Source organism: Oncorhynchus nerka, unplaced genomic scaffold (genome assembly GCF_034236695.1).
Source record: "Oncorhynchus nerka isolate Pitt River unplaced genomic scaffold, Oner_Uvic_2.0 unplaced_scaffold_1250, whole genome shotgun sequence".
NCBI lineage: Eukaryota > Metazoa > Chordata > Actinopteri > Salmoniformes > Salmonidae > Oncorhynchus > Oncorhynchus nerka.
Window position 1 is genome coordinate 37,094 of NW_027040089.1, and position 21,241 is coordinate 58,334.

Sequence of the window (21,241 nt, forward strand, 5' to 3'; positions counted from 1 at the left end):
TGGAAAGCCACTGGGATGGTTTGGTATGACTTCTTTGGGTTTCCTAAAAAGTGGGGGGGAAACGCTTCTGATATGTGTTGGCTACTGTACGTGAATAACGTGATACGCCTCTGCCTGTAATATTTTATTTTGATTCATAAGGGCGGGGTCAAGATTACCGTTGAAGCTGCTTCACCAAAGACAGTACAGTATGAAGATAGGCTCAAACTGCTTCTCCAATAGAAATCCCTGATCATTCTTGTAGGCGATGTCATGGCGACATTGGCTAGCTAAGCTTATGCGCAAAAATACATAATCGGGCCTAACAATCATCCCGCTCCGAACTGCACATTTTATAGTCCTTCAAATGAAAGGCATCAAACCACAGAGGCCACTGCCAAGCCCAGCAGCTATGATGCTGCCTAGCTCCATCTAGCTCCCCATGCAGAGCCCACCCATCCTTCCACAAGTGCCGCCAGGATGCTGGCTCCACAGCCCCCTCCGCCTCCGACTGTTCCTGACAATCTTGGAGCCCAAGTTAGCCTAGAATTCTACGCTAGTGGCCTAGCCACCAGTTTTCTGTCCAAAAATGTTAATTTAATAGCAATGGGTTCATAGGAAGAGGGTGTCTGGGATATTCAGTTACTGCAGAATTCAATATAATTCCAATGCAAGAACCCAAATGACGCCCCTGTGTAGAGCTACATATTGGTGTTTCATCATAGAAATAGATACATTCTATGATGGTTTTCTTGGTGCCTATTGGTTTCTGTGATTGTAAACTGTACCTGTTGGATGCGTGTTTATGGTAGGCTGGCGTTGATTACATGGATTTAATTTAATCCACAGAAGTGTATTGTGCCATATCAAATGCGTAGCTTTACTCATGAGCAGCATGGTTTTCCATGTTTAAGCGGGCCTATTTGTTTAGCAAGATAGCTGTGCATGGCTACATGTCACTAGCCTGTAGGCTTTGTTTTTGTTATGTGGATCTCCATTTGCCTTTTGTTTACTGCTAATGTAACTAGGCTAAATATATATTGAACAACAATATGAAGAAATCAGTCAATTTTTTTAAAAATCCTTAGGCCCTAATCTATGGATTTCACATAACTGAGAACACTGATATGTGTCTGTTGGTTACAGATACCTAAAACAATGGGCATCACAATGGGCCTCAGGATCTCATCACAGTATTTTTGTGCATTCAAATTGCCAATCGATGAAATGCAATTGTGTTCGTTGTCCGTAGTTTATGCCTGCCCATACCATAACCCCACCGCCACCATGGGGCACTCTGTTCACAATGTTGACATCAGCAAATCGCTCGCCCACGAAACTCCATACACATGGTCTGAGGTTATGAGGCCAGTTGGACTTACTGCCAAATTCTCTAAAACGTCGTTGGAGGCGGCTTATGTTTGAGAAGTTAACATTCAATTATCTGCCAACAGCTCTGGTTGACATTCCTGCAGTCAGCAGGCCAATTGCACGCTCCCTCAAAACTTTCAACATCTGTGACATTGTGTTGTGTGACAAAACTGCACATTTTAGAATGGCCTTTTATTGTCCTCAGCACAAGGTGCACCTGTGTAATGATCATGCTCTTTAATCAGCTTCTTGACACGGCACACCTGTCAGGCGGATTGTTTATCTTGGCAAAGAAGAAATGCTCACTAACAGGTATATAAACACATTCGTGAACAAAATATGAGAGAAATAAGCTTTTTGTGTGTATGAAACATTTCTGGGATCTTTTATTTCAGCTCATGAAACATGGGACCAACAGTTTACATGATGTGTTTATATATTTGTTCAGTGTAGATTGTGTCATTCCTTTATTTATCTGATATTTTGTTTTCTAGGTTTACTTGGTACTGTTGTTCTGTTTTCATTCACTCGTTTGTATTGCAGTATTTTTGTTTGAATTTTGTTAAAACAGCTGTATGTATGGCTGCATTCACATAGGGTAAATCACCTATGACAAACAGCCTATCTATCTTGCAGCCTATTCATTACCAAAACGGCCTTGCTTTAGTGTGCAGGGCGCTTTCCATTGTACTGATACGGCGCAGCGGAGATAGGTTGGAGAGAAATATGTAGCCTGTCACTTCAAAAGCACTCAATCAATGATCTCGGATCCTCGACATTTGAATTGTATGTTTATTGTGGTATAGCGTGAAATAAGCCGAATTTAATATAATTCAAATGCAAGAACACCCCAAAAGTGTGCCCCTTCACCGATTTCAACTTCCCCCTTTATCCTGGCGCAGGGTCTGGTCGACTGCACAGTGGTACATAGCAGTACTGCGATTAGAAATAGAAGACGCCCTCTTCTTGCGCTATGGAGAGTTGCAGCCAGGTTTACAGTATATCGTTCCAACACGCTTTCTGAAGCTCTCTCTCTTTTTATGTCACTATCGCTGTTTGCATGTAGACGCAGCCAATCTCTTCCCTATGACGCCGGCGAGGCTGGGCTCAGACGGGTTTGATCATAATATTTAACACACCCACCCAGTAAGAGCACGATATTAGTTCGACTGAGAAGTATAACAGCCACGGGACAAGTGGAAGCGAAAATCTCTGCACCTGCCAAGCGGTGTAGCCTACTGGCTCTGCTGTTCCTTGAACGGCAAGACGGAGACGGGAGATTTATATTTTTGACAGGATCTGGCCTAGGCTTGCATCCAGGTATCTTCAGCTGACAAAGCATCACATGTTTTTTTTAAATCTCGTCGTTTTTTTTTGCGTTGCTTTTCTTTAACGCATTTTTTTGTGCCTGTTGCTATTTCCTACAAGGACTGTGGCTACATTTTTTAATCTGAAATTGAATAAAGACTGTCCCTCTGACTTTTAACAAAAATGACGATTGGACAGCATTGACACGTTTTTATGCTCATCATTGCATGTTCTGAGGATGGAACAGTGCTTTCGCAACGCAAGTGTGCTAAAACACGTTTAAAATTCCCTAAACTATTCACTGCTATTACGATTAGATATTGTTTTGTGTCGTATTCAGAATAGCCACAGACCTATTTGCTTTAAGGTGCCTGCTCTCCGCAATGAGTCGGCATGTCCATCTGGCTGAATATGAATAATTCAGTCTTTTCTAAAAGACCAGCGCTCTGTGCGTAAACATGGAGTTTCTGATATAACACGGATTATGTTTGGAATGACCAGAAAAAATATCTAAATGATCTACATTGGGTTTTTGCTCCATATTTCACATGTACTATACTTTTTTATATATATCGGTGTTGTGCGCTGCTTTTATGGTTGAGTGATATAACAACAACTACTTAGAAGTGAATCCTGTACAAAATGATCAAGATGATACTGTTTCGTAAATTTCGAGTTTTGATACTCATGGTGTTTTTGGTGGCGTGCACCATGCACATTATGATAGACTTGCTCCCAAAACTAGAGAAGCGAGCGACGGGACCGGAAACCGGCAACGGTGGCTGCCAGTGCACTCACAACCCGAGCGAGGAGGCCGGGAGCTGGGGGAAGCAACGCGCTAGGTCGGTGGCGGAACCGGGCTGGCCTAACAAACACACGCTGAGAATCCTGCAAGATTTTAGCAACGAGCCGAGCTCAAACCTCACGTCCCATTCCCTGGAAAAAATCCCTGCCGTTGGGGAGAGAACGGAGTCTTTCAAACGAATGAAACAGTACGACGGGGCAGCGGATAACCAGAAGCCGCTCATCAGAGACGCCAGCGGGGGTAAGACCGTTGCTGCGCCCGGTATCTTCCGGCTGCCGTCTCTGTTCGAGCATCCTTTATACAAGACGGACCTGCCGACCCTCACAGACGACGACACCTTGTTCAACGTCAATACTGACATCAGGTTATATCCGAAAGCAGCGGGGAATCAAGAATGGTAAGCTGGGGATCAAATGAATCAGGCGTATCACCTTATAAGAAATCAAGGTGACAGGTGTATAGTGCCATAAATGGATTATTACCCTCAAGCAACCGTTACTTACATTGACTTCCTCCCTGGCTTTCACTGTTTTAATTAAATGAATACAAAAGTGATATTAATAACTAATGGTCCACTTGTCCAGATACTTGAACTGAGCATCAGTCAGTGTATCTCTGCTTGCTATCCACTATACCCCGTAGCTTAAAGGCTACATGACTATATACATGACTTATTGTCCATACACTATTCATTGCACCTACTGCAAAGTGGTACTCCTGCATGCAAAGCCATTCTTTATTCTCTACTGCTATCTCTCTCTCTATCCATCTATGGGGATATCGTTAACTGGAAGACAATCCAATCTCTCTATTCAACTCTTCCTCTCCACCTCTACCGTTGTGTAGTGAATAAACTATCTATCCATCCTTTCCTTTGATCTGAACTGTGGTGGTCTTCTGAGCATCACCCTGCCCTCTGCACCTGTACTTACCTATTTTATTCTGCCGTGGTTTACTCTAATATCTAATGATCTCCTAAGCATGTGGGGGTAGGAATACTATTTTCATACTTATTGTGTTATTACAATGTAACAACTTAATTAAGAATAGTGAGTTTGGCCACAGATATGTGTCCTGTATTCAACCAACACTGTAGGCATAGATGTTAGGTTATTTGATTTGATTGTAGCTGATGTATGACTTCAATAACGATGCTGTTTATGTTCAATCATGTGTAAACAACATATTGATTGAATTTCAATGGTGAGTCTCTCCAATATATTTTATGATGATGTGATTGCCATATATGGTGGTTACATCATAAACATTGGCTTTAGGTTTGCTTAGCAAAATAGTGTTGTTTCTTACAGCACTATTTTACGCCTTCATTAAGCGGCAGCTTCCTTGATATTGCATGTAGGACTCTACTTTGACGGCCGGTGTGATATTTGATTTAATTCATGTCATTTGATTAGACTTAATGACATTTCTAAGGAAACTTTTTGATAACCTGGATACCATCATACAAATCTGAAATCCATCCAATCCCAAAGCAGACCCTGTAACACACCCATTAATGCAGGAGAATACTGTGAGGCTTATGAACACACCTGAGGCTGGTGGGAGGAGCTACAGTGTAGGAGGACAGGATCATTGTAATGTCTGGAATGGAATCAATGGAACGGAGTCCAACACGTTGTTACCATGTGTCTGATGTGTTTGGTACCATTCCATTCATTCCATTCCAGCCATTACATTGAGCCCAACCTCCTATAGCTTCTCCCACTAGCCTCCTCTGCTGTAGCAAGTCATCTTCGTTACCAAATCTGTAGCAGTGAATTAGACAATGCATTGACAGTTGAGCTCCTCTCCTCTTCTCCTTTCCTACAACTCATCCCTCGCTTCTGTTCTCCATCCACTAGGCACAATGAAGCTAACGTGGAAGAGGAGGAGTACCCCCCTACAGGGGAGGTGACAGCCGAGTCCTACCCCAACTGGCTTCGCTTCCACATCGGTATCAACCGCTACGAACTCTACTCCAGACACAACCCTGTCCTGGACTCCCTGCTCAAGGATCTGGTCACCCAGAGGATCACCAGTGTGGGTGAGTCTAGGATGAACTAGAATACCAAGAATACTGTGCAGTGCATCTCTGTGAGACTGTTGTGGAGGGAGGGAGGGAGGGAGGGAGGGAGGGAGGGAGGGAGGGAGGGAGGGAGGGAGGGAGGGGGAGGGAGAAAAAAACTATGATACACACATAGACACTTAAGTAAAGGCATTATATAGAAAGACACATTTAATCAACATCCGGTGCTTTTGTCCCAATGCTGAGTTTCAATTAAATCCCCCTTCATTTTTACCTGAGGCCCTTGTTACAGATAGCAAATACATTCAGAGGAAGTGAAAAATAGATGAAAAACCATCAATCCTTCTGTGTCAAACAGTTTGGTTATGGAAAATAATCTTTCAGACCTCAAAGTAATCATACCGAGTGTTTAGGTGACATTATGTGGCTGTCGCAGGCTTAATGTGTCCACCTCTGTGACTGCTACTGTTCCCACTGGAGAGCTACAGCTGCAATGAAGCACTGCCTCCCTCGCTCACCAGTCTGAGGTCTGCCATATCATAGACCTGTGTGTGTGTAAGGGGCTCGGGGTGGCTGTGTGGGTGTGTGTGTGTGCCTGCATGCGAGGGATACATACGTACACAGTCTCGTGTCTATGCTGATTTTTGTGTGCATGCAAAGACCAGGGCTAAAATAAGAACCGCTGCACCACGCCATTAAAGTTCCCACCAGCATTGATATTAGTTCCTCAATCACTCCTGGACAGGATGTAATCACTCGTGCTCCATGGCACCTCTTGTTCTAGGTGTGTGTCACACACTGTTTCCATTCCTCTGCCCATCAATCAACTGCATCTGCACTCAGAGATGGCCATATAAAACGCTGTGTGTGGGAGAGAAGGAATGTGGGGGTTGTGGAGGAGTGTGTGTGTGTGTGTGTGTGTGTGTGTGTGTGTGTGTGTGTGTGTGTGTGTGTGTGTGTGTGTGTGTGTGTGTGCATACTGTACCTCCACACAGACAACACAGGGTGCAGATATTGGGGAAAGTTTCCACTTCAGCATTTTTCCTGCTGATAATGTTTGGTTGAGCCTGTCTCTCTGTAAAGATGTGACCTTTTTCTCAGTGTGCAGAACATCTCATAACTCATACATCTACAGCAGCCCAGGTGTGTGTGTGTGTGTGTGTGCGTGCGTGTGTGTGTGACCATGCGTGTGTGTGTGTGCGCGTGTACGCCTGTGTGTGTGTTTGAGAGAGAGGGAGAGAGAGAAAGAGACAGAGAACGCATTCATCAATATGATACAGAAGTGTTCCACCGAGAGGGAGCTTTTGTAAAAAAAAAAAAAAACATTGTCATTCATGAATTCAGGGATGCTCAGATAGAGAGAGCACTATGGATGGCCATCATAACCGTTATGGAATGCATAGCAGTGCTTCTACTACAGGTGGCCGTGACTCACACTGTAGGCTACTCTATGCTAACACTGGCCTAGTTTCAATCCACTTGAACCATGAATCTCATTTGAATGTTTCATCAGGGATGACCTTTTTGAGTTTTGTCGATTAGATCAGCGCTTCCCAGCTGGTGCATCTCATCCAGTTCCTTTTGGATCGCGGGTCGCGGCTCATTATCAGTGTCCTAGTTACACACAATGGTTTTGTTTGTGGGGGCGGGTCACAAGCAGTTTTCAAAAGCTTTATATAGAGGCAGGTCACGGTGGCAAAGTGTTTAGACAACTAAAGGATTAATGTTAGATTATCTGATAGCACTATCAATATGACCCAGCAACCGGAAAATCTAATACATCTTGCCCTATAACAAAAGAGAGAAATGGTAAGAGAGAAAGACCTAGCTGGGAGAGAGAGAGTTTAAGAAAGACAGAGTTTAAGAGAGAAATACAGAGAAATAAAGAGAGATTGAGAGAGAAAGACAGAGAAATAGAAATAAAGTGAGTGTGAGAGCAAAGGAGAAAGAAAGAGTGAAAGAGGAGACTGCAGGGCTTGTTTACATTGTGGTTAGGCAGAGCTGCAGGGTTGTGTAATATGCTCAAGTTAATGCTCTGTAATATATGGACAAATCCCCTGAAAGCCTGTCCATTATGACAGAAACACAAGCCATTTATACAGCCCCTCTCAGGCCTTTTGTTAGACAGATAATCAGGCAGAGTCTGGAGCGTGTCTGATTTAGCCTGGCCCACTCCCTCCGTGTGAAAGGGAGCGACGGCGCGACGGCCAGATCTGAAGGGAAAGATGGGCGGAGGTAAATGTACTGTTCTTTTACACGGGCGGAGAGAGTTTTGGGAGTTGGAAAACTTCTAGCCTCCTGGGTAGTCTGGAGTTTCCTAGTTACTGTACAGCCTAACCTGGTCCACCTCTAACAGGGTTATTGAGTCTTCTCTTTGCAATTGAGGAGATCCATGCATGGATTCAGCTGAAGTGTAGTAGCTACTGTTTCCTGGTAATAGTGTATTTGTACATCATAGGAATATGATCACTGAAAAGAGCTGAAGGCAATAGTTTGGTAAGACCTCCTATGAAGACATATTACTGTAAGTGCATTTACAACACTTCACAATGCTTCTAATGCATTATGAAGAGGGTGAAGAGGGTATTCACTAAGTGCTACCAATCGTTTGTATTAGGTACGTAAATGTTAAGAAAACACACAGACACACGGAAAAAGGTGTCACCCAGGTTAGGTTTCGTCGACATCAAAGAGAGGATGGCATTGACGTTTCTCTAAAAGTAGGGTTTTTCTGCTTGCACGAACGGGCACACACACACACACGCACGCACATAGAAATCAGAACCATGGACAGCCACATCATATTTAGATTACGTTGATTGGACTAAATCGTTTTTTGGTATCTTTTAGTTGTCACTGTATTAGACTAAGCAGAGGTGATTTGATGATGTTGAAATGTTGAAGTGTAAATGGTGCTGGAATAGTGGAGCTTCTGTTTTCTTTGTGACTTGCAGTAACTCTCTGTGGTTCTAAATCAATAGTTGTTTAGTGGTCCGAAAATGTCAGAAACATGAACTTTCTTGACTATGCTGTAGGTCATGTAACTGTTTGTTACATGGAATATGCTTTGTGGACTTCACTGGACAGAGGATGTTATCTGCTTTTGTGATGAAAGAAAGGTTATTCTGCCACTGTGTCTTCTTATTGTCTCGGCCTTTAGGCCTGTATATCACAGTGTCAAGGCATATGAACCAAACAACACAATTATCACAACAGACTGGTTGTAATATAGCTCTTTGGGGGGGGCTTGGGTTCCCCAGTGATTTTACCTACACACTGCTACTGTACAGGTTGTAATATAGCTCTTTGGGGGGCTTGGGTTCCCCAGTGATTTTACCTACACACTGCTACTGTACAGGTTGTAATATAGCTCTTTGGGGGGCTTGGGTTCAGGTTGTAATATAGCCCAGTGATTTTACCTACACACTGCTACTGTACAGGTTGTAATATAGCTCTTTGGGGGGCTTTGGGGGGTTCCCCAGTGATTTTACCTACACACTGCTACTGTACAGGTTGTAATATAGCTCTTTGGGGGGCTTGGGTTCCCCAGTGATTTTACCTACACACTGCTACTGTACAGGTTGTAATATAGCTCTTTGGGGGGGGGCTTGGGTTCCCCAGTGATTTTACCTACACACTGCTACTGTACAGGTTGTAATATAGCTCTTTGCTACTGGGGTAATAGGGGCTTGGGTTACACACCCCAGTGATTTTACCTACACACTGCTACTGTACAGGTTGTAATATAGCTCTTTGGGGGGGGCTTGGCAGTGATTTTTCCCCAGTGATTTTACCTACACACTGCTACTGTACAGGTTGTAATATGGCTCTTTGGGGGGGGCTTGGGTTCCCCAGTTATTTTACCTACACACTGCTACTGGACAGGTCGAGGAAGACAATGATTGCAAATTGATTCATATTTTTGGAATATTGAGTGTCAGTTGGGACGTCAGTTGAGTGTCAGTTGGGACATCGAGTACGCATCGTCTCAATGCTCATTTTGGCCAAAACACCTTCGGCCTCTAATTATCACTATCGAACACAACAGCAAGTGGCCACGATAAAGGGCCTAATCCAAGTGTTACATTTGAGATTCAGCCTACTGCGGTACATAGAACTTCATTGCCCCCTAGTGCTCATACGCGAAAGGAACATATTCTGCATTGGGAATTCATGTGGAATTTTATACTTTTTCTTAAAATCGGCTGTTTAATAGTTAAGAAAATGTTTCAATTTGTCACATTCCTAGTGGGGTGGGGGAAGGGCTGCGTGTGTGTGTGCCTGCGTGTGTGTGCTCGTGTATGGTCGTGTGGATGTCTCTGTGTTTCTGTACCTCAAAATGATACAGTAAATTCACATTTGACCTCTTTGTCTCTTCCCTAAACAGTCATGAAGTCAGGAGGAACTCAACTGAAGCTCATCATGACCTTCCATAACTACGGACAGGCGCTGTTCAAGCCCATGAAGTAAGTACCAATCGTTTGTATAAAATGTACAAGAAGGATGAAAGATAACCTACCTGACATCTCTTCAAGTAGTGTCTGTAGTGTCTGTAATGTCTGTAATGTCTGTAATGTCTGTGGTGCCTGTGGTGCCGGTGGTGTCTGTGGTGCCGGTGGTGTCTGTGGCATCTGTAGTGTATGCGGCATCTGTGGTGTCTGTGGTGCCTGTGGTGTCTGTGGCACATGTAGCATCTGTAGTGTATGTGGTGTCTGCGGCACCCGTGGCACCTGTATCGTCGGTAGTGTCTGTAGTGTCTGTAGTGTCTGTAGTGTATGTGGTGTCTGTGGCACCCGTGGCACCTGTATCGTCGGTAGTGTCTGTAGTGTCTGTAGTGTCTGTAGTGTATGTGGTGTCTGTGGCAGATTGAATAAATGTTGACAAAGTAAAAGACCTTCAAAAACCCCGTTATATCATCCATTTATGAACGTTAATGACATCATAATATATCACGTTTGCCTATTTATGTCCTATTTATGTCCTAATGATGCCCTGCCTATGTCCAATATAATAACATATATGTCCTAATGATGCCCTGCCTATGTCCAATATAATACTATTTATGTCCTAATGATGCCCTACCTATGTCCAATATAATACTATTTATGTCCTATATATGTCCTAATAATGCCCTACCTATGTCCAATATAATACTATATATGTCCTAATGATGCCCTGCCTATGTCCAATATAATACTATATATGTCCTAATAATGCCCTGCCTATGTCCAATATAATAACATATATGTCCTAATGATGCCCTGCCTATGTCCAATATAATAACATATATGTCCTAATAATGCCCTGCCTATGTCCAATATAATAACATATATGTCCTAATGATGCCCTGCCTATGTCCAATATAATACTATATATGTCCTAATGATGCCCTGCCTATGTCCAATATAATACTATTTATGTCCTAATGATGCCCTGCCTATGTCCAATATAATACTATATATGTCCTAATGATGCCCTGCCTATGTCCAATATAATAACATATATGTCCTAATGATGCCCTGCCTATGTCCAATATAATAACATATATGTCCTAATGATGCCCTGCCTATGTCCAATATAATAACATATATGTCCTAATGATGCCCTGCCTATGTCCAATATAATAACATATATGTCCTAATGATGCCCTGCCTATGTCCAATATAATACTATATATGTCCTAATGATGCCCTGCCTATGTCCAATATAATACTAGTTATGTCCTAATGATGCCCTGCCTATGTCCAATATAATACTATATATGTCCTAATGATGCCCTGCCTATGTCCAATATAATACTATTTATGTCCTAATGATGCCCTGCCTATGTCCAATATAATAACATATATGTCCTAATGATGCCCTGCCTATGTCCAATATAATACTATATATGTCCTAATGATGCCCTGCCTATGTCCAATATAATACTATTTATGTCCTAATGATGCCCTAATGATGCCCTATGTCCAATATAATACATATATGTCCTAATGATGCCCTGCCTATGTCCAATATAATAACATATATGTCCTAATGATGCCCTGCCTATGTCCAATATAATACTATATATGTCCTAATGATGCCCTGCCTATGTCCAATATAATACTAGTTATGTCCTAATGATGCCCTGCCTATGTCCAATATAATACTATATATGTCCTAATGATGCCCTGCCTATGTCCAATATAATACTATATATGTCCTAATGATGCCCTGCCTATGTCCAATATAATACTATTTATGTCCTAATGATGCCCTGCCTATGTCCAATATAATAACATATATGTCCTAATGATGCCCTGCCTATGTCCAATATAATACTATTTATGTCCTAATGATGCCCTGCCTATGTCCAATATAATACTATATATGTCCTAATGATGCCCTGCCTATGTCCAATATAATACTATATATGTCCTAATGATGCCCTGCCTATGTCCAATATAATAACATATATGTCCTAATGATGCCCTGCCTATGTCCAATATAATACTATATATGTCCTAATGATGCCCTGCCTATGTCCAATATAATAATATTTATATATATGTCCTAATGATGCCCTGCCTATGTCCAATATAATACTATATATATGTCCTAATGATGCCCTGCCTATGTCCAATATAATACTATATATGTCCTAATGATGCCCTGCCTATGTCCAATATAATACTATTTATGTCCTAATGATGCCCTGCCTATGTCCAATATAATACTATATATGTCCTAATGATGCCCTGCCTATGTCCAATATAATACTATATATGTCCTAATGATGCCCTGCCTATGTCCAATATAATACTATATATGTCCTAATGATGCCCTGCCTATGTCCAATATAATAACTATATATGTCCTAATGATGCCCTGCCTATGTCCAATATAATACATATATGTCCTAATGATGCCCTGCCTATGTCCAATATAATAACATATATGTCCTAATGATGCCCTGCCTATGTCCAATATAATACTATATATGTCCTAATGATGCCCTGCCTATGTCCAATATAATACTATATATGTCCTAATGATGCCCTGCCTATGTCCAATATAAATAATAATGATGCCCTGCCTATGTCCAATATAATACTATATATGTCCTAATGATGCCCTGCCTATGTCCAATATAATACTATATATGTCCTAATGATGCCCTGCCTATGTCCAATATAATACTATATATGTCCTAATGATGCCCTGCCTATGTCCAATATAATACTATTTATGTCCTAATGATGCCCTGCCTATGTCCAATATAATAACTATATATGTCCTAATGATGCCCTGCCTATGTCCAATATAATACTATTTATGTCCTAATGATGCCCTGCCTATGTCCAATATAATACTATATATGTCCTAATGATGCCCTACCTATGTCCAATATAATACTATATATGTCCTAATGATGCCCTGCCTATGTCCAATATAATACTATATATGTCCTAATGATGCCCTGCCTATGTCCAATATAATACTATATATGTCCTAATGATGCCCTGCCTATGTCCAATATAATACTATATATGTCCTAATGATGCCCTGCCTATGTCCAATATAATACTATATATGTCCTAATGATGCCCTGCCTATGTCCAATATAATACTATATATGTCCTAATGATGCCCTGCCTATGTCCAATATAATACTATATATGTCCTAATGATGCCCTGCCTATGTCCAATATAATACTATTTATGTCCTAATGATGCCCTGCCTATGTCCAATATAATACTATATATGTCCTAATGATGCCCTGCCTATGTCCAATATAATACTATTTATGTCCTAATGATGCCCTGCCTATGTCCAATATAATACTATATATGTCCTAATGATGCCCTGCCTATGTCCAATATAATACTATTTATGTCCTAATGATGCCCTGCCTATGTCCAATATAATACTATATATGTCCTAATGATGCCCTGCCTATGTCCAATATAATACTATTTATGTCCTAATGATGCCCTGCCTATGTCCAATATAATACTATTTATGTCCTAATGATGCCCTGCCTATGTCCAATATAATACTATTTATGTCCTAATGATGCCCTGCCTATGTCCAATATAATACTATTTATGTCCTAATGATGCCCTGCCTATGTCCAATATAATACTATTTATGTCCTAATGATGCCCTGCCTATGTCCAATATAATACTATATATGTCCTAATACCAATATAATATATATGTCCTAATGATGCCCTGCCTATGTCCAATATAATACTATTTATGTCCTAATGATGCCCTGCCTATGTCCAATATAATATGTCCTATATATGTCCTAATGATGCCCTGCCTATGTCCAATATAATACTATTTATGTCCTAATGATGCCCTTCCTATGTCCAATATAATACTATATATGTCCTAATGATGCCCTGCCTATGTCCAATATAATACTATTTATGTCCTAATGATGCCCTTCCTATGTCCAATATAATACTATTTATGTCCTAATGATGCCCTGCCTATGTCCAATATAATACTATTTATGTCCTAATGATGCCCTGCCTATGTCCAATATAATACTATATATGTCCTAATGATGCCCTGCCTATGTCCAATATAATACTATTTATGTCCTAATGATGCCCTGCCTATGTCCAATATAATACTATATATGTCCTAATGATGCCCTGCCTATGTCCAATATAATACTATTTATGTCCTAATGATGCCCTGCCTATGTCCAATATAATACTATATATGTCCTAATGATGCCCTGCCTATGTCCAATATAATACTATATATGTCCTAATGATGCCCTGCCTATGTCCAATATAATAACATATATGTCCTAATGATGCCCTGCCTATGTCCAATATAATAACATATATGTCCTAATGATGCCCTACCTATGTCCAATATAATACTATTTATGTCCTAATGATGCCCTGCCTATGTCCAATATAATACTATATATGTCCTAATGATGCCCTGCCTATGTCCAATATAATACTATTTATGTCCTAATGATGCCCTGCCTATGTCCAATATAATACTATATATGTCCTAATGATGCCCTGCCTATGTCCAATATAATACTATATATGTCCTAATGATGCCCTGCCTATGTCCAATATAATACTATATATGTCCTAATGATGCCCTGCCTATGTCCAATATAATACTATATATGTCCTAATGATGCCCTGCCTATGTCCAATATAATACTATATATGTCCTAATGATGCCCTGCCTATGTCCAATATAATAACTATATATGTCCTAATGATGCCCTGCCTATGTCCAATATAATACTATTTATGTCCTAATGATGCCCTGCCTATGTCCAATATAATAACTATATATGTCCTAATGATGCCCTGCCTATGTCCAATATAATACTATATATGTCCTAATGATGCCCTGCCTATGTCCAATATAATACTATATATGTCCTAATGATGCCCTGCCTATGTCCAATATAATACTATGTATGTCCTAATGATGCCCTTCCTATGTCCAATATAATAACATATATGTCCTAATGATGCCCTGCCTATGTCCAATATAATAACATATATGTCCTAATGATGCCCTGCCTATGTCCAATATAATACTATTTATGTCCTAATGATGCCCTGCCTATGTCCAATATAATACTATATATGTCCTAATGATGCCCTGCCTATGTCCAATATAATACTATTTATGTCCTAATGATGCCCTGCCTATGTCCAATATAATACTATATATGTCCTAATGATGCCCTGCCTATGTCCAATATAATACTATATATGTCCTAATGATGCCCTGCCTATGTCCAATATAATACTATATATGTCCTAATGATGCCCTGCCTATGTCCAATATAATAACATATATGTCCTAATGATGCCCTGCCTATGTCCAATATAATACTATTTATGTCCTAATGATGCCCTGCCTATGTCCAATATAATAACATATATGTCCTAATGATGCCCTGCCTATGTCCAATATAATACTATATATGTCCTAATGATGCCCTGCCTATGTCCAATATAATACTATATATGTCCTAATGATGCCCTGCCTATGTCCAATATAATACTATATGTCCTAATGATGCCCTTCCTATGTCCAATATAATAACATATATGTCCTAATGATGCCCTGCCTATGTCCAATATAATACTATTTATGTCCTAATGATGCCCTGCCTATGTCCAATATAATAACATATATGTCCTAATGATGCCCTGCCTATGTCCAATATAATACTATTTATGTCCTAATGATGCCCTACCTATGTCCAATATAATACTATATATGTCCTAATGATGCCCTGCCTATGTCCAATATAATAACATATATGTCCTAATGATGCCCTGCCTATGTCCAATATAATAACATATATGTCCTAATGATGCCCTGCCTATGTCCAATATAATACTATTTATGTCCTAATGATGCCCTGCCTATGTCCAATATAATACTATTTATGTCCTAATGATGCCCTGCCTATGTCCAATATAATACTATATATGTCCTAATGATGCCCTGCCTATGTCCAATATAATAACATATATGTCCTAATGATGCCCTGCCTATGTCCAATATAATAACATATATGTCCTAATGATGCCCTGCCTATGTCCAATATAATACTATTTATGTCCTATATATGTCCTAATGATGCCCTGCCTATGTCCAATATAATAACATATATGTCCTAATGATGCCCTGCCTATGTCCAATATAATAACATATATGTCCTAATGATGCCCTGCCTATGTCCAATATAATACTATTTATGTCCTAATGATGCCCTGCCTATGTCCAATATAATACTATATATGTCCTAATGATGCCCTGCCTATGTCCAATATAATACTATTTATGTCCTAATGATGCCCTGCCTATGTCCAATATAATACTATATATGTCCTAATGATGCCCTGCCTATGTCCAATATAATACTATATATGTCCTAATGATGCCCTGCCTATGTCCAATATAATAACATATATGTCCTAATGATGCCCTGCCTATGTCCAATATAATAACATATATGTCCTAATGATGCCCTGCCTATGTCCAATATAATACTATTTATGTCCTAATGATGCCCTGCCTATGTCCAATATAATAACATATATGTCCTAATGATGCCCTGCCTATGTCCAATATAATACTATATATGTCCTAATGATGCCCTGCCTATGTCCAATATAATACTATATATGTCCTAATGATGCCCTGCCTATGTCCAATATAATACTATGTATGTCCTAATGATGCCCTTCCTATGTCCAATATAATAACATATATGTCCTAATAATGCCCTGCCTATGTCCAATATAATACTATTTATGTCCTAATGATGCCCTGCCTATGTCCAATATAATAACATATATGTCCTAATGATGCCCTGCCTATGTCCAATATAATACTATTTATGTCCTAATGATTCCCTACCTATGTCCAATATAATACTATATATGTCCTAATGATGCCCTGCCTATGTCCAATATAATAACATATATGTCCTAATGATGCCCTGCCTATGTCCAATATAATAACATATATGTCCTAATGATGCCCTGCCTATGTCCAATATAATACTATTTATGTCCTAATGATGCCCTGCCTATGTCCAATATAATACTATTTATGTCCTAATGATGCCCTACCTATGTCCAATATAATACTATATATGTCCTAATGATGCCCTGCCTATGTCCAATATAATAACATATATGTCCTAATGATGCCCTGCCTATGTCCAATATAATAACATATATGTCCTAATGATGCCCTACCTATGTCCAATATAATACTATTTATGTCCTATATATGTCCTAATGATGCCCTGCCTATGTCCAATATAATACTATATATGTCCTAATGATGCCCTGCCTATGTACAATATAATACTATTTATGTCCTAATGATGTCCTGCCTATGTCCAATATAATACTATATATGTCCTAATGATGCCCTGCCTATGTCCAATATAATACTATATATGTCCTAATGATGCCCTGCCTATGTCCAATATAATACTATATATGTCCTAATGATGCCCTGCCTATGTCCAATATAATAACATATATGTCCTAATGATGCCCTGCCTATGTCCAATATAATACTATGTATGTCCTAATGATGCCCTTCCTATGTCCAATATAATAACATATATGTCCTAATAATGCCCTGCCTATGTCCAATATAATACTATTTATGTCCTAATGATGCCCTACCTATGTCCAATATAATACTATATATGTCCTAATGATGCCCTGCCTATGTCCAATATAATACTATATATGTCCTAATGATGCCCTACCTATGTCCAATAGAATACTATATATGTCCTAATGATGCCCTGCCTATGTCCAATATAATACTATTTATGTCCTAATGATGCCCTGCCTATGTCCAATATAATAACATATATGTCCTAATGATGCCCTGCCTATGTCCAATATAATACTATTTATGTCCTAATGATGCCCTGCCTATGTCCAATATAATACTATATATGTCCTAATGATGCCCTGCCTATGTCCAATATAATACTATTTATGTCCTAATGATGCCCTACCTATGTCCAATATAATACTATTTATGTCCTAATGATGCCCTACCTATGTCCAATATAATACTATTTATGTCCTAATGATGCCCTACCTATGTCCAATATAATACTATATATGTCCTAATGATGCCCTGCCTATGTCCAATATAATACTATTTATGTCCTAATGATGCCCTACCTATGTCCAATATAATACTATATATGTCCTAATGATGCCCTGCCTATGTCCAATATAATACTATTTATGTCCTAATAATGCCCTACCTATGTCCAATATAATACTATTTATGTTCTAATGATGCCCTGCCTATGTCCAATATAATACTATTTATGTCCTAATGATGCCCTACCTTTGTCCAATATAATACTATTTATGTCCTATATATGTCCTAATGATGCCCTGCCTATGTCCAATATAATACTATTTATGTCCTAATGATGCCCTGCCTATGTCCAATATAATACTATTTATGTCCTATATATGTCCTAATGATGCCCTACCTATGTCCAATATAATACTATTTATGTCCTATATATGTCCTAATGATGCCCTGCCTATGTCCAATATAATACTATTTATGTCCTAATGATGCCCTACCTATGTCCAATATAATACTATTTATGTCCTAATGATGCCCTGCCTATGTCCAATATAATACTATTTATGTCCTAATGATGCCCTGCCTATGTCCAATATAATACTATTTATGTCCTATATATGTCCTAATGATGCCCTACCTATGTCCAATATAATACTATATATGTCCTAATGATTCCCTACCTATGTCCAATATAATACTATTTATGTCCTAATGATTCCCTACCTATGTCCAATATAATACTATATATGTCCTAATGATTCCCTACCTATGTCCAATATAATACTATTTATGTCCTAATGATGCCCTACCTATGTCCAATAAAATACTATTTATGTCCTAATGATTCCCTACCTATGTCCAATATAATACTATTTATGTCCTATATATGTCCTAATAATGCCCTACCTATGTCCAATATAATACTATTTATGTCCTAATGATGCCCTACCTATGTCCAATATAATACTATTTATGTCCTAATGATGCCCTGCCTATGTCCAATATAATACTATATATGTCCTAATGATTCCCTACCTATGTCCAATATAATACTATTTATGTCCTATATATGTCCTAATGATGCCCTACCTATGTCCAATATAATACTATTTATGTCCTAATGATGCCCTACCTATGTCCAATATAATACTATATATGTCCTAATGATTCCCTTTCTATGTCCAATATAATACTATTTATGTCCTAATGATGTCCAATATAATACTATTTATGTCCCAATATAATACTACTATGTATGTCCTAATGATGCCCTGCCTATGTCAATATAATACTATTTATGTCCTAATGATATATATAATACTATATATGTCCTAATGATGCCCTACCTTTGTCCAATATAATACTATTTATGTCCTATATATGTCCTAATGATGCCCTGCCTATGTCCAATATAATACTATTTATGTCCTAATGATGCCCTGCCTATGTCCAATATAATACTATTTATGTCCTATATATGTCCTAATGATGCCCTACCTATGTCCAATATAATACTATTTATGTCCTATATATGTCCTAATGATGCCCTGCCTATGTCCAATATAATACTATTTATGTCCTAATGATGCCCTACCTATGTCCAATATAATACTATTTATGTCCTAATGATGCCCTGCCTATGTCCAATATAATACTATTTATGTCCTAATGATGCCCTGCCTATGTCCAATATAATACTATTTATGTCCTATATATGTCCTAATGATGCCCTACCTATGTCCAATATAATACTATATATGTCCTAATGATTCCCTACCTATGTCCAATATAATACTATTTATGTCCTAATGATTCCCTACCTATGTCCAATATAATACTATATATGTCCTAATGATTCCCTACCTATGTCCAATATAATACTATTTATGTCCTAATGATGCCCTACCTATGTCCAATAAAATACTATTTATGTCCTAATGATTCCCTACCTATGTCCAATATAATACTATTTATGTCCTATATATGTCCTAATAATGCCCTACCTATGTCCAATATAATACTATTTATGTCCTAATGATGCCCTACCTATGTCCAATATAATACTATTTATGTCCTAATGATGCCCTGCCTATGTCCAATATAATACTATATATGTCCTAATGATTCCCTACCTATGTCCAATATAATACTATTTATGTCCTATATATGTCCTAATGATGCCCTACCTATGTCCAATATAATACTATTTATGTCCTAATGATGCCCTACCTATGTCCAATATAATACTATATATGTCCTAATGATTCCCTTTCTATGTCCAATATAATACTATTTATGTCCTAATGATGCCCTAGCTATGTCCAATATAATACTATTTATGTCCTAATGATGCCCTGCCTATGTCCAATATAATACTATGTATGTCCTAATGATGCCCTGCCTATGTCCAATATAATACTATTTATGTCCTAATGATGCCCTGCCTATGTCCAATATAATACTATATATGTCCTAATGATGCCCTGCCTATGTCCAATATAATACTATTTATGTCCTAATGATGCCCTACCTATGTCCAATATAATACTATTTATGTCCTAATGATGCCCTACCTATGTCCAATATAATACTATTTATGTCCTAATGATGCCCTACCTATGTCCAATATAATAATATATATGTCCTAATGATGCCCTGCCTATGTCCAATATAATACTATTTATGTCCTAATGATGCCCTACCTATGTCCAATATAATACTATATATGTCCTAATGATGCCCTGCCTATGTCCAATATAATAGTATTTATGTCCTAATAATGCCCTACCTATGTCCAATATAATACTATTTATGTCCTAATGATGCCCTGCCTATGTCCAATATAATACTATATATGTCCTAATGATGCCCTACCTATGTCCAATATAATACTATTTATGTCCTAATGATGCCTTGCCTATGTCCAATATAATACTATTTATGTCCTAATGATGCCCTACCTATGTCCAATATAATACTATATATGTCCTAATGATGCCCTACCTATGTCCAATATAATACTATTTATGTTCTAATGATGCCCTGCCTATGTCCAATATAATACTATTTATGTCCTAATGATGCCCTACCTTTGTCCAATATAATACTATTT

General features: G+C 38.7%; 1 protein-coding gene across 1 annotated transcript in view; it reads left to right on the top strand.

Annotated features, from left to right (window-relative positions):
* The first annotated feature begins 2,378 nt into the window (after positions 1-2,378).
* The window catches only part of LOC115115989 (extracellular serine/threonine protein kinase FAM20C-like), a 98,334-nt gene continuing 79,471 nt past the window's right edge, over positions 2,379-21,241 (top strand). The window contains exons 1-3 of the mRNA XM_065015857.1: positions 2,379-3,860; positions 5,326-5,507; positions 9,877-9,955. Coding sequence (XP_064871929.1) covers positions 3,301-3,860; positions 5,326-5,507; positions 9,877-9,955 — 821 coding nt within the window. The 5' untranslated portion in view covers positions 2,379-3,300. The remainder of the gene's footprint in view (positions 3,861-5,325; positions 5,508-9,876; positions 9,956-21,241) is intronic.